The 16,201-nt window shown below is 34.0% G+C and overlaps 1 protein-coding gene across 1 annotated transcript; it reads right to left on the bottom strand.

Moving 5' to 3' along the window:
- Nucleotides 1-27: 27 nt before the first annotated feature.
- Nucleotides 28-11,165, bottom strand: SEC10 (exocyst complex component sec10). Its single transcript, XM_028051516.1, has 24 exons — nucleotides 10,809-11,165; nucleotides 10,463-10,702; nucleotides 10,293-10,367; nucleotides 9,850-9,951; nucleotides 9,651-9,701; nucleotides 9,469-9,574; nucleotides 9,274-9,387; nucleotides 8,325-8,416; nucleotides 7,263-7,431; nucleotides 7,108-7,184; nucleotides 6,909-7,007; nucleotides 6,724-6,814; nucleotides 6,116-6,201; nucleotides 4,108-4,281; nucleotides 3,657-3,710; nucleotides 3,432-3,560; nucleotides 3,235-3,327; nucleotides 3,008-3,154; nucleotides 2,725-2,822; nucleotides 2,118-2,202; nucleotides 1,744-1,802; nucleotides 1,330-1,428; nucleotides 1,162-1,245; nucleotides 28-532 (listed from the first exon to the last, which is right to left on the bottom strand). The coding sequence occupies exons 1-24, from the start codon at nucleotides 10,899-10,901 to the stop codon at nucleotides 463-465; spliced, it is 2,487 nt and encodes an 828-aa protein (XP_027907317.1). The 5' UTR covers nucleotides 10,902-11,165; the 3' UTR covers nucleotides 28-462.
- Nucleotides 11,166-16,201: the final 5,036 nt, after the last annotated feature.

Genomic DNA, 16,201 nt, shown 5'->3' with positions numbered 1-16,201 from the left:
AGAAGATAATTCTTCGGAGAAGTCTGATTAACAGATGGCACGTACCGCCATAATGATACGTTGCATTCCATACAAAAACTAATTTACACGACGAGTCCAAGTATTCACTATATTTACTCGGGTCTAAGCCTGGTCCACTTAGCACCAAAAATCAGCATCTCCGCAAGCAGAAAAAAAAAATATAACTACATTCACAACAGAAAACTATGCATAAAAAATAAAATACAAATCTACCTGGTCTCCCTTCCTATTCATGCCTCCAAATATTCAGCAAGAAAGAACATTTAATTCTACTAAAACGGCTACCGAATAACCTCCTATAATTTTGTGTCGAACAAATTGTTAAATCACTCTTCTAACACCACCAATGAGTTCAGTACAAGCGTTAGTGCACATAGCCAGGAAACAGGTGAATGCAGTCATAACCAGAGATTTTAAGATCAGATCACAGGCTCACTTTTGTTAAGAAAACAAGGAACTTAGTTTGGACGCAAGTTTGGCAGCCTTGTAGTCATCCCGAAGTTGAATAAATCTGTTGCATAGCAGATAAATGAACATTGTCATCACCAATCATACGCAAGGACATTAATTAATTTGTTCACTGGGATTTTGTGTGCTGGAGAGGGGTGCTTACTAATAACCACCACCACCAAGACTTATCTTAACAAGTGGTGCAAACTACATAAACAGTAAACCTTATTTGACTATCAAAAATAAAGTTTTAGTCAAACCATTTAGACAGAACTTTCAACAGTTTTCCCTAACATTTTCTTCTATCTCTTTTATATCGAATAATCATTAATTTGATCCACTTATCTTACTTGAATCCTTACTAATCGTCTTAAATAACCAAATTAACTTAAAGCAACCCACAAAGGTTGGCTTCAGTAGTAACCAAGCTTGAATTCAATGGTTAAGCTTGAAGTGTTGGTGTGAAGGAACAATTAATATCCTGATCGGGGATTACACTCACCCCACAGACACTTCATGAAACTATTTAAGAGTGCAAGGAAATTGAACAGGAACAGGAAAAGATTTTTTTTTTTAATATAAATGTCATTATTAGCCATTCTATAACGATGTGATGGCAATATAATAATAACAGCCAACAATAAAACACAAAGCATTGCATTATTTACAAATCCAATGTAATTATTATACCTTTGTGCGTCTTTCCGTATGCTGGGTGTGCCCTCAAACAAAGTCGAAAGGCTCTCAGGGGCAACAATAAATACATTGGCCATTCTATAGAAAGCACTCAGAAATTAGTATGTAAAAATGGGTGGTGGGGGGAATTTGAAAAAATAAATTGCATGTCATTCAACTTACATGCCCAACAATTCAAACTTTTCATCAACAGAAGGAGCATTGAAACTACGAAGAAAATCTCCATATTCAGTAATGTCACGCTTCAGTCGCAATCCCCCACTGCAAAACAATTCATGAGTATACGACAATCAGCAGGATATTATAAAACCAGTTAGTGACAAATATAAAATTCATAAATTACTGTCAGCATAAACTTTGAAATTGGTAACAAAAAGGCTTGTCATAAAACCTAAAACACACAAGTAGATGTGCACAGAGAAAATAATTAAACATAAGGTGAAGAAAGAAAATTCAGAAGGATTAATTTGTAATTAGCTTATGAACATTTTTTTTTCCACATCAAAGCAGTACTTGTTATAGTAATATGTATATACAAGCTAGAGAAAATGAGGAATGTAAGTCCCAGACAATTACCTTGGATTAAAAGTATACTTCTGCCAATGGTTTAGTAGCACCTTGTGCAAGCGGTTCCCCTAAAATGACAAAATTCATCATGTTTCAAAGAAAGTAGGACAAATGAATCAATAGTATGGATCCTTCTTCATCAGTAAACATTCATTAGGGACTGAACTATCACAAACAAGGAAGCAAACAATCAAAAGAACCCCTTTACCCCATTAGAAAAGAAATGATAGACACTGTCAACTACAAGAAAAGAGACATCCAACCAATGAAAGTTTGTTTTAAGATGCAAGAACCTTGTGAAGATCATCCTCCTAAATGACTCTGTACAAGCAGCCAACTCCTTCATTCAAAATCAACATACTCAATGATTAGAAACAACATACCAACTCAGTCAGGAATGCTTGTTTGTTAAGGCCTTCTAGAGCAGTAAATGCAGATTCCAGCACACGGGAAAGATAAGCAACAACTCTGACACAAGAGATATACTAGTTAGGAATATAAAGTTGGAAAGTTCAATGCTGATATCTATTTCAAATAAGATTCAAACTTGGTCCCTCAAATAACATTGGCATCTGTAGTATAGTGTCTAGAATCTATACAGCCTTACTTGTTTTTAAAACTACCAGATTAACAAGGGAGATCTGATGTTTTGACTAGTCTGATCAACCCATTAAAAGCAGAAGCTTACCAGTGAACCAGTGCTAGAGATATACTTTGGCTTTTCCTCCATTATTCTACTTGTTTACTAACATAAATTATATTTTTTATATAATTTCACATATTCATAGGTATGTAAGCAAACAAACTCAGTTGGACCTTGAATCCTTGAACTGATCCAATTTTTGAAACCTTGCTAAATATGCATGAAGAATGAAATCATAAAAATTGAAATGTTCAGACAAAGTAAAAACAGACTAGTTCACATACACAGATATAAATTACAGAAAATATCAACATCATCAGTACTAAGTAGTTTCAAGAAACGTCCACCTTGTGCAGGCACTGGTTGCTCGGTGGTCAGGAGCCATTCCATCATCAGGTGATCGATAATCTGTAGCCTTTTGTTCAGCTGAAAGCAACCGCTCCACCTGTCAAGGGGTTTAAAGTGAAATATTTAAGAGTTTAGGAGTTATGATTCAAACTTTAACAGCAAAAGAGAAAACACAGGAAACACCCAGAACCTTGGATGCATATTATGCAGACAGAGAGTAGCCATCATGTTTAATGTAGTTGACCACTGGTTATCACTCATAATATTACAGGTAGAACTAACCTCAGCCATGACAGTTTCAATGCACTGTTGCAATCCTTTATAAGCAGCTGCCTCTGCGCTTGACATTGCTGTAGCCATTTCCTCACAAGCAGCCGTATGTGCCCCATCAACAGGGAGCAAAAGCCGAGAAATAGAATTAGAAAAATACTGCAGAGAATTACTCATTTCAGTTATAGGATTTTTTAATAGCTAAAAATATTAATTAAAAATCAAGGCTCAAATTGTACTTGTTGAATAATAGCTACACTGCTTCCAGATCGTTGTACAGCAATCATGAAAGATCTGAAACTACTCTCACCAGCAGCAGCTGCTGCCTCTGCCTGCATATCAACAAATAAATCTTAAAAATGTCTGGTGAAATGACCTGATATTTTACGCTTCTATATATACTTTAACAAGAGCATGCAAAAAATCATGTATTTACAGCAGATGCAGCTGCAGCAGCCACTCTACGGGTAACACTTGTACCCAGCACAAATCTTTCCCTCAAATTAGCTGCTTCCGTCAAGCCGTCTCTAGCCCGTTCAAGCCCATCTGCTATATATTGACTAACCTGAAAAACAGACAGAAAATGACACCCGAATAATGAACTCCAATGCACTAAAGGTATCAAATATCTGAATGCTGACAAAATGTGAAACTAACTTACTTGGTCTAGCAGGCAAGTAAACACTGCTTTTACATTGTTTGCAAGTGTTGCAGGCTGTAAAAAAACACTTTCAAATTATTCATATAAAGGATTAAAATGTTGAATTCATATCAAAATATCAGAGCTTAACTACCTAAGCATGGCTAAGTGCCAAACAAAAAACACATTATATAATGATGATAATTATTACAAAAATATTTTGATGAGTTATAATACAAGGAAAAATCACATTTAGTATGACCATAATGAGGCTCTTTGATTTTTATGCTTCTCCAAATAAACATTTAGTTTACCAACAAGAAATGAATTTAAACAAGCCTATATAAAGAAGAACCTCACATTATGCTCCGTTGATCCAATTAAACAAAACTTTCTTGGAAGCAGGTCCTTACTACAGTTACCCTAAGCAATTACTGCACTGCCCTGTAAATAAAGGCAAATAATTAATTACCTGGGAAGCAAATAGATTGCATCTTGAGATTGCTTCTTCATTCCAACGCACAAACTCTGTGACAACTGTAACAGATATTTGCTGTTGAGAAGCAACCACTGAAGCTCCTTTTGCGCGTCCAATTGACCCGGATGAATCAGATATCTGCATACTTTCAGCTCGCAATTCTTCCACCTGCATATTTTATGGACATAAATTTTATCGTAGTCCAACTCAAATAGTGTCGTAACATGTGTAAATTAGTAGTCTGCGCATTTTTTTTTGTACATATTTGATTAGATATATTCCTCCACTAGGATTAATCGGTATAAATTTTCTTATTTGTAGTAACCAGGTCTGAATTGTCCATAATTCTAGCTTAGTTTTAAGTTCAAGTTGTATAAATGGTGAATTGTGTTGTACCTTTGAATCAACAGAACATAATATTCACTTTCATTCACAGAGACACATAAATCCTAGACTCCACCTTCATTCTGCCCAACTTAGGCAGGCTTCACTGCTGCCATCAGTTCCTTAGTGGAACCTTCCGTTGCACTAATATTTTTGCAACCACTGTCCTACCCCCTACTTTTAGTCTGGCAACTTCAGTGAATGGACCACTGCCACGAGACTCATTGCTGGAAGCCATGTCGCATTTCAAAGACATTTTCCCATATATTTGTACAGCACATGATTCCCTATCGGCATTCATTTGCATCACCGGTGCAACTGTTGTACTTGTTGATAATCACCACATTACATACTGTGTAGACCAGTCATACCCCAATTGCTGAAAGTGAGAGCATTCAACGACAACCCTCCCTTCACATACAAAGTGTGCATCAAGCTACTTTACTCCACAATTAAACTTGATCTAGTATACAAAGTTCACCACATTATGCCTTTGGTTGTGTTGCCTTCCACGTTGTGATATATTGGATCCTAGGGCAGTCAAATGTAAATTTATCCCCTAAAGTTGCCAAGTCTATGTTGCCAATCATGTTGTTAGAGATACCATATCAACTAGAAATAAGGCCAAATTACAATGTATAAGTGGGTGCAAACTTCATCTTATAAGTTGGTTTTGTGAGATTGAGTTAGGTTTAAAGTCCAATACCTAATATGGTATCAGAGTCTATTCTAGTAAGATTTGTTGGGCTTATTGTTTTACCTGCTATCGGACCACTTACAAATCTTTCTCACGCTCGAGATCTCCGGTCTTCAGCATAACATCTCCGGTCTTCAGCATAACAGGGTGTGTTAAAGATCTCACATCAACTAGAAACAAGACTAGACTATATTATATAAGTGCGTACAAAAGAAAAAGGATGTTTCCTTAAATATCCGTTCGTGTCAAGTGTTGACTATACACCTTGCATGAAACACTAGAGTTTTATATCAGCCATCATTCTATTAAGATCTACAAGAAGCCTTAAAACAGGATCAATGGATTCAGATTCAAGTCATGAATAAAAATCATATTTGATGACCTAGAGGCTGTGTGAACTATTATTGATAGAAATTATGATTGGTAACCTTGGAGTTAAGTATGAAGTTGCTTTTCTGCAACACGAAAACCATAATTCGGTTCAGAACAATGAGAACAGTATGTAGAAATAGGCCAGCCCTTCATCCAGGAGACAACATATGTTCCCTTTGGAAGTCAGTTGGCAGAGGTTCTAACAACAGGGCTACCCACACAGGGATTCCAAGATCTTACAAGCAAGCTATGAGCACTAAACAACCATTAACTAGCCTATGAAGTTTTGTAACTTGTAAAGTATGAAGCATGGTGCACATGCATTATTTTTTCTTCATTTAATTATATTTACTTCTTTATTTGGAATGATTGGTCAGGGTTTACTTGTTTGAAATAATCAGGTCTCATTTGAAGTCCATAATTCTAGCTTAGTTTGTATGATCAAAGCTGTATAACTATAAATAGTGATCCTTGTACTATTTGAATCATCGTAAAATCATTTTCCACATATTACAAGTGTAAGGGGAAAGAATTAAAACAATCACAAACCTTCACTTTATATAATTGCCTAAGAGATGCCTGCTCATATTCAGGATATTCATCCTTGTGGCTTGAAAATAGGGACTCAGTTAGACCTGAATAAACAGAGAACTTTCTCACCTAATAAATATTTTGAATATTCTGAATTCATCACAAAGCACGTGAGTAACATTTATTAGAAAACTGCTTTATTAGTGGGAATGAAATGAATAATACAAGAATGAAACATATATATCATTACCACATATTTCTAAGATGGGTAAGGTGCATAAAATTGAGAAAAGTCAAAAGTCCTAGTCGAAAATTGCCGTAGTAATAATTATACTTCCAGATCTAACATTTATATTGCACACCAAACAGAAGTTACTACCAAAGCAAGCAGACAATTATGAAAGTACAATTCAAAAGCATTCTCAATGGTCATGCCCACTATATAACTAAGATTATGTAAGTTTCACAACAAAACCATGTGTGTAATTGTCAAAAAATATCCAACAAACAAACATGAGTCCTTCTAGTATCATTTGCATTCATGTTCCAAACCATTTTTCCATTTAGAGATGAGTTCACCAGATATCAATTAAGAAAATCAGGCATATTCAGAGTTAAATCATTACCCTCAACATCCAAGTCACCACATCCTACAGCTTGTAGATCTCTTGCTAGTTCTCGGGTCTTTTCATATGCCACTGCCAGCATTCGAAGATACTGAAACCTCAAATTAAATCACATTGGTATCAGCCTTGTGTCTAAACTGACTCTTGGATGATAATAATGAAGGAAGTTGGATAATTGTACTCACTAATAGGAGCCCACCTTCCTCCACGGAAGGTAAATTGACAAGAGATGGTTTCTCTAACAGTTTGTCCAAAAGGGCAGTGATTCGCTGCTCTAAAACTCGCTGCATACAGAATTATGAGAACATTGATTTTTGTGAATATAGTAAACTATACAACCTGTTCAAGGCCACAATATTCATTGAAGACCATGTTTTTGGGTACCTGAACTAAAATTGACATAACTTCGCTTGGTGTGGGGAACACAGCTGTGATTGTTGCAGCCTCTTTACGTACAGTATCTGTAAAAAGCTACTGTCAATCATTGATTCTGTCAGGAAAACTTTCATTTTACTAACAGCAGAAAGTATATTTCAAACCTGTGATTTCTTTGTACAAGGAGGAAAGCCCACGAGCAACATTATTAGGGCTAGCTTGGGCACCCTGTTCACCTAGAACCAGCTTAGTGTCTGCATTCATCACTTCAACATCAATGAACATTGGACGTGTTGCCACATAATGTTGCATGGCACTTGTACCCCTGTTAAACTGTATTACAAGTAGTAATTTAGCTAAGTAGATGCACTCATTTACCAAAAAATCAACATTTAATATGTAAGTAATGCACTCAACCAGGGAATTTACTTATTTCCATTATAAGCAAGTAAGTAAAATATACTGCAAGCATAAGAGACAGTAGAAACATTTTGAAAGCAACCCTTCAAACAACTGCACTGTATAATCATAAATTGAAGCTTGGACTCTTTAAAATGTGTTAAATTTCAAATACAATTTAATCAATATGCAGGCCAACTACAGTAAAATTAAATTCCATATAGTATTGGCAACTATACAACATCTAGAAAATCAGAAAGTACAATGCAATTTAAGCAAAAGGAAGACTGATACACCTTTACCCTCAAATTTAAAACTAAGCGCTTTTATTACTTAGTGCTGGAATTAACGAGAGAATTATCATAAACAATCGACAAATGATGCATTTGAATTTGGTGAAATAGAGGAATGAAAAAGGAAGTAGCAATGAAAATGAGATAATAGAAAAAGTGCAAAAAATGACCAAAAAGAAAATCCTTAAAGGTATGGGAAACCAGGAAGCAAGCACTGCCTCCATTTGATGTAGTGACTATTATACTGAAATTGATATTGACAAGTGAAACAAGAGATATCCAACTATGGGACTTAAGAATTATAAGATATTTAAAATAAAAAAGTAATACAAGGCTTCCAAAAACCCATGAACATCAAAGAGCGATGATATCAGGTACTATTTCTACAAACAACAATTAATATTTTTTCTTGGTTTGATTTTACCAATGAAACAATCCAAGTTATCTGAATAATGGAACTAGTAATATGGGAAGCCGACACGGGTTATAGGGGAAACGAAATGGATGTAATTATGTACAACAAAACATTATTACCTGCGACAAAATTTTGGCACACTCGGCCATGGTGGTCAATTCTCTTTTCTGTGATGCTGCATCAAACCGAGAGAGCAATCTATTCTCCAGTTCTGCAGAAACGGTGAAAGAATCATCAATCATTTATTACTAAAGAAATCCAGAACACTATCTAAACATTCATGGGCAGCCACTAAATATTTTGGTTGTAACTTTATGTAAGGTCAGTAAATCCAAAAATATCAGAGCATGTTCTTATATTCTAAAAAGCAAGAAGCAAAATTCTGAACATGCACCCTGGTAATGGGGAAAGGTAGAATTGAGCTAGTATTGAATTGTGTCCAAGGCTAGCTTAAGTCATTTGCTACAGATCTTCTTATTAGATGAAAAAAAGGTAGTAAACAAAATTCCCATGCAATTTAAATCCTCAATTTTGCTTGCATTTGGCTCACACCAAATTGAAGAAAGATTACACTTGATAAAATCAGATGTCCTTAACTCTAGACACTTGCATTCCAACACAAAATGCCTAAGGAAAATTAAATATGAGCCCCCCACTGTTTAGTAAACACAATTTGTATTTGGAATTCTAGATGCTCATAGTAACAAATACAGTAAAAGCCAGAAGATCATAAAAAAGTGTTACATGACTAATTAGCCTGATTACAGAGCCCTTAGATGAAGTTGTTTCATAATAACAGAAATCTGTCAACATCATTGATAAATAAAATTGTGTTTTGAAATTCAATCTAAACATAGTAATTAAGCAGACAACCGCACAGATTACACAATTCTTAGATTGAATAATGTACTTTGTCAGTCACAATATTCTTGAAGAAAAAGGAACTTTAATACTGCTGTTTTAACAGGAAATGCGCATAACTATGATTCTCTTAATTATTCTGTTGGACATAAACATGTGATATTAAGAAGCTAATGTATCAATGTTTTTCATAAAAAAAAAAATCACCGTTGCAGTATTCCTGCAAATTAGCAACTGCAACTTCTAATCCTCTGCTAGCAGTTGCATTTCCCATAGGGACAGGTATTCCATGTCTTCCAATATCTTCTTCAGCAAATGACCCTGAAAAAAGACAGTGTTAGCATAGCACTGACATAATTTGGTTGAAGCAATATAGAAATTAAAAAGCATCTCAATTCTTACGTAATTTCTGGGCAATCGAAGCAGCCTCAGCAACGCGGCTATCATCAGAAAAAAGAGGTGAAAGCTCCATCAGATCACCTGGACTGCTGTTGAATTCCATTAAATACTGCAGAAAAAACCAACCATTGGTAAAATTTCTTAACATGAATAATGGTAAAAATCAAATGAACTAACTGAAATACTTTTATCAACTCAATTGTTTGACTGGCGGTTTCTCGCTGAGCATCTGCACTCTGAAAAAAATAAAACAATACTGGAAATGAGATTGTATTTCAAAGACAAAGGAGGAACTGACCTATCAATAAAGCATAATAATACAAGCAAATGTGAGACTGCAATCCATCCCATCAAACATAGTTGGACCATAGAAGAACTCTCTACCTGGAGATGATCACCTATCTTCGCAGCTGTCTGGCCAACACTTGAAATTCGCGAATCTAACCTGGCAAAGCTATCAAACAATCCATCCACACCTTTCTCTAGCTGAACAGGAAAAAAAACATGCACAAAAATTAAACATTAAAAATTAACAAATGAAATTTTTAAAAGAAAAAATGACTACGGTAAGGGAAATAGTATATACTCCCAAGGAACATTTACAGTATAAAATTATTGCGAATTTTTTTGGTTTGAGACCATGTTTAATAGGACTACTATTAGCGAAAAAGTTCTTCCTCCAAATATTTAATGCAACCAAAATACCTAAGGCTCAAACTCTAGAATACCAATTAAGCTACAACAACCTCACACCCATTGATTCAAATGCTCTGCAGCAACAATTGTAAATTTTCGCATAACACAAACCAAGTAGATTCGAGACTCACCTCAGAAAGTGTCTTTCGATGCTTAGAGTCTTGAACTGAGACATCTTTCTTAAGATTGTAGAGTCTCCCATCAATCTTCCAACCAAAACACAACAACAATAAATCAAGACCTCAAAAAATAAAAAAATAAAAAATAAATAAAAACTACTAATCGATAGAGGAAGGAAAACCTGTTTACGAAGCTCAAGCAGCTCCTTGCAAGAATCCTTGAACAACGATAAGAGCTTCTCAACCTCAGGGAACAACGGACTCGCAACTACCTGCGAGGAGTACTTGGACGCATCGGACGGCGCTCGGAGATGCCCGTTCGGCTGGGAATCGCCGCCGTCCCCTTCCGCATCCTCCAATTTGTACGCCGGAAGAAGCTCGCCGACGAGGTTCCCGAACAACTCGTCAAACGAGAAGTCTCCCTAACACAGAACCAGCAACATCCAGATCAACAACACGTTCCTTCAATCATCGAAACGAAATCCTCTTTAAGCTGAAGGAAATCATAGCTCGAATCAGCGTACGTACCTTGAAATCTTCGATGTCGAGAATGAGAGGAAAGGAGGTAGCCGACGATGAGTTTTTGGGGGGCTTGCTGCCTTCATCTCTAGGCTCTCTCATGACGAAGGAAGTGGTGCGAGTCAATGTGCTTCGATTTGGCGAAACTGTGGTAGGGGATTGGGAACTGCGATCTTCTTCTTCTTCTTCGGTTGTATCGTTATGTTATGGAGTTTTGTTTGTTTGAAAGTGTAACTGGAAAAAGTGAAAACCCTCGGTGAAGAGACACGTTGGAATGGATCGATCGATGATGAAGCAGCGACAACGAACACGGTGGAAGGAAGCTGGATGGAATATCGCAGCGGCAGAAAATTGTTAAAAAAATAAAATTCTACTATTTTAATCCATGTTTCAAAACTTTTATTTTTCTTTTAATTACTTTTCTAACCCACAACTTGATCTTACTATTTTTTTATTTTTCATTTTACACAAATATTTATTTTCTTTATTTCCAATTTATGATAGATCAATATTTGTAGAATTCAAAAGATTTATTAACCCAATGCATTAGATCAAAGTAAGGTGTGAAGTTTAACTAATGAACTTTTTTGTACATTGCTTTTGTGTGTTTCATTTTTTTTTATTTTTTTTTCTCGCAACAAGAATTGTTGTTACACGTGGCAACCAATCAAAAGTTAACTTTCTTCGTCTCAAGTTACTGAATTACTATTTACTTTATGAACTGGTTTAAAAATAATAATACTATGTATCCATTATTTACCTAAAATGCAAACCTAAGTTTTGCTAACTAAGATGGAATAAGATCCTGATTATAGAAAAGCTATGATTTTTTTTCTTTCGGTCCCAACCCATTTATCTATAACATGTTTAGTATCTCCATTACCACCACACAAAGCAAAATAAAATTAGTTTCTGCATAAGAATTGACGTTGAATTGTTGATAAATCACGAATCATTAATGCATAACCAAACATGCTGATGATGGAGACATTGAATGTGATTTTTCATGTCTTTTAGTTCCTACTTCCAAACATACATGTGATTTTGAGCAAATTTTGAGTCAAAATGGAACATCAGTGTAATTTTCAGTATCACTGTCATGTTTCGGGAACTTGTTTTTGATTTATTTTAATAACAAAAAACGTTCACAGACAAACTTATCTAACTAAATCTCTTCAACTTACTTCAGCAACCCTCGTAATTTAACATCTGAACAAGTTCTTTCCGATAAAACCTGGCAAATAAAGAATCAATAATAACTTTTCCTCTGGGGATTCTGTTCATCCACAAATTACATGACAGAGGGCAAAGAGAAAACATAGAAAAGGAACAGATTTAAGTATATATCAGTGTGTCATATAATTGAACAACCTTGACTAACAAAAGTTGTAAAGTACTAAGCAAACACATGATCATTGGCAATTGATCTCAAACAGTTTTATCTGTAAATTTATTAGAACAATGAAAAACTAAAACTAGAAATAAGAGAGTGCTGGTTCTGATATGGTTATTGCAGTGCATGCAACCGTATGAGTTACTTGTTTTGCGTTGGATTTGAATTGCTTGGGGGAATTGCTCGGAAGCATGACTCCACCTGCTTTGAAAGATCTTTTCTCTGACCCTGCAAATCTTTCAGAGGTTGATGAGAAGGTGATTTCACTCTGAGTGAAAAAGAGTTAACCTCAGCTTTGGCTTCTGATGATGATGATGACAGCAGCAGCAACAACAACAGTGTGAAAGCAAGAGTTGACAGTACGAAGGACCAACCCTTCATCGTAGATTGAGGCTCCTAGCAGTAATTGAGAGTCTTCAAATCAATGAGGTGCGAGTGAATCGGTGTTCATCTATCTTCTTTCTGGTACAGATTGAAAATGAAATGGTAAAAATCTGAAATTTGGGATTTGATGCCACTGGGATCACGTGCTGTAACTGATGTGTGTTGTACTGTGCTAGCCTTGGGATTTGGTGAAAAACAGAAAAAAGGGGACACAAAGTTCAGAGAGGTCATGTGATCAGCCACGTGGTGATAATGCGTATTTACAGAACTATTTGGTGTGTCTTCAGTTCCACTGTGACAAATCAAATCAAATTTTCAGCTATAAAGAGCTGTGGTTCCTTCACAATGATCTTCTTCAAAACACTGTTTTGAAGCTTTCACTGTTTTGAAGTTAGCTAAAAGGTTTGGTTCAGATTTATATCAAACAAATTTTCAGTTCAAATTAAACACTCATGTATTTTTTCAATTTTACTTATTTGATTAAATATCGGTATGTAATTACCGTGTTTGGTCGAAGAGATTTAACATTAATCAGTAAGCCTAATCAACAAATAAAACATTATTTAATATTAATGAGTATGAGTCGATACATAAAAATTTGTTATTATTTTTGATTCAAAATTTTAAAATAATAAATTTATGAATTTTTATCTTTATATAATGTTCAATTATTTTGATTTTACTGGATATAATGCTAGAGTCGTCACACTTAGATCAAGAATGTTCGGTTCACACAACTGCTTCTTTCCTTGTTGGGGCATGCTTGACACACGCTCAGTGAAAAAACATGAGTTTCATCATTCCCGAAAAGGTGCAAGTGAAGTTGTTGGGTGCTGCAATTATTTGATATGGCATTTAAGCATATAATGAAGCTTGCATCAGAAGCACACTTCAGCTTTTCTTTCATGTTTAGTTATTGTAAGAAAGTAGCAGTAGCTTTTGCAGCTGTTTACCACCCAACTTGGTTAATTTAGGCAGACACAAAGATGCAAGGCTAAAAAGCTTCTTAATTTTATTTTTTTCCTAGTCATCACCGTGAAAATTGAAAATCAAAATTAGCCACTAAAGGAAACACGAGATTTAGACTTTGTTTAGACATGGGGTGTATTGTGGTATAGTAAGGAGAGGAGATATTATGTATTATGTAATTGATCATATATGTTTACATTTTTTTTTCTTGCAGTTTCTCCATGTTATTTAGATCAAGACTCTTGTTTTCAATAGGGTAATTCAAGAATTGGGATGTAAAAAAATCTGTCCACGTGTCGGATAAAATCTACAACAAACTGAAAATGGATATTAAAAATAAATACCCACTACCTGCGGGTATAGATATTTTTTATACCCACATGTTAATAAAGTGGATACGAGTATCATAGTATCCGTACCTGTGGATACCCGTACCCGTTATACTTACACCCATTGACATTCTTTTCTTTCATTTCTTTCAAATTTGGCATATACATCAAACCTTATATAAACAATGACGTTTATGGTATGTTTGTTGTCAAATGATGAAATCAAAATAAGAATACATGGCACGCGGCAATTGAAGTTTATTATTTGTTTATTTTGTTTATTTGTTCAGGAATCAATTAGAGAGAGTAAGTTTGTTGATCAAAACGCTAATTAAAGAATTTCTATCATGTTGAACGACATTTTATATTTACTTTTACAATTATTTGGATTTGTATCAACTTGAGTTTATTATAACTTTATTTAAAATTTATGATAGTGATATATTTAATTTAATTTTATTTGAATTTATGATTAAATATTTATTTTTTAAATAATTTTGCAAATATTCGCGGGTACCGTGGATATGAAAAGAATAGGCGAGTACCCGCATAACGGATACACGACAAACATGAGTACGGATACGAGACAAATATTTATCTAACGATTAGGATATGGAGAACTACTAACCATACTCTACTAAATATTGTGTTGAACGTCATTTTATATTTACTTTTACAATTATTTGGATTTGTATCAACTTGAGTTTATTTTAACTTTATTTAAAATTTATGATAGTGATGTATTTAATTTAATTTTATTTGAATTTATGATTAAATATTTTTTTTTTAAAGAATTTTGCAAATATCCGCGAGTACCGTGAATATGAAAAAAATAGGCGAGTACCCGCATAACGGATACACGACAAACATGAGTACAGGTACGAGACAGATATTTATCTAACGATTAGGATATGGAGAGCTACTAACCATATTCTACTAAATATTATGTTGAACGTCATTTTATATTTACTTTTACAATTATTTGGATTTGTATCAACTTTAGTTTATTTGAACTTTATTTAAAATTTATGATAGTGATGTATTTAATTTAATTTTATTTGAATTTATGATTAAATATTTTTTTTTAAAGAATTTTGCAAATATCCGCGAGTACCGTGGATATGAAAAAAATAGGCGAGTACCCGCATAACGGATACACGACAAACATGAGTACGGTACGAGACAGATATTTATCTAACGATTAAGATATGGAGAGCTACTAACCATACTCTACCCACCCCGTTAACGTACTTTTGCTCAATAACTAATTAAATTTTGTTCATTGTTCATAGTTTGGTCATATTCTAGGACCTCTTAAGAAATTTCACTATGATTGATTAACAACGATGGTTAAACTTGTTGCGTCCGCAATAATAATAAGAAAACATAGCACGACATGGAGTTTGGAAATACATTGCATGATAGGTTTAATAAATTGGTAAAATATATTTTGATATTATATTTAAAAGTAAATTTAAATTTAATTTATCTTTACAAAAAATTTGTAAAAAAAAAATGGTTTCACTTGCATAATGTAATATTATGATACAAACAAAAATGAGATCTTCAACATTATTAACCACATAAGTAGGTTTTATACATAGAGTTTAACACATTATAATGTACAAAACTATTAAAAGTCCTACAAATAATCTATTTTTCTAAAATTTCAATAAAAGTGATAAAATTGCAAACCTAATACAATATTTTCCAAATAAAATTATAATATTTCTCTTATAATTTTCCTAGACAAAAATTATAAGTTTACATATAACACACAGATTATCCAAATCATCGTGACACACAACTCTCTAAACCACATTTACACCAACATATTTCAGTGACAATATTCAAATTAATTATTAATTTTCATAATAGTTTCTTACTTTCTATCTTTTTCATATTAAACAATGAGATCGGGTGAATAATTCCTTAGAAATTAGAATATTGTAATGCTCAAAATGAAATTATTATCAACATCAAGCTAATTAAGCATGACTTTATCACATATTGGGATGACAAAACGGACTAGTCCGTCGTGTCCTTGGTCTGCGAAAAACAGTCGGGTCAGGTTGATTCGCTACTGAAAAACAAGTCAAAGATTGTAACCTGTTTGCCGCATAACGGGTCAATAGGTTGGGTTGCCATTTTTTTTTATTTGTAACATTTGTTTATATATATATACTTATAAATAAATATTTAGAACATATTTAATCATATAAATATTTTCTAAGGTTTTAATTGATCAATTAATATCTTAAGTTGGATAAATTAAAATAATTATTATATTTACATGCTAAATTACTCTATTGTAACTAATATTTAGA

Source organism: Vigna unguiculata, chromosome 10, assembly GCF_037176805.1.
Source record: "Vigna unguiculata cultivar grain cowpea cultivar isolate G323 ecotype 2 chromosome 10, ASM3717680v1, whole genome shotgun sequence".
Lineage (NCBI taxonomy): Eukaryota > Viridiplantae > Streptophyta > Magnoliopsida > Fabales > Fabaceae > Vigna > Vigna unguiculata.
The sequence above is the reverse complement of the archived record's forward strand: the minus strand, read 5'-3'. Positions and strand labels throughout refer to the sequence as shown.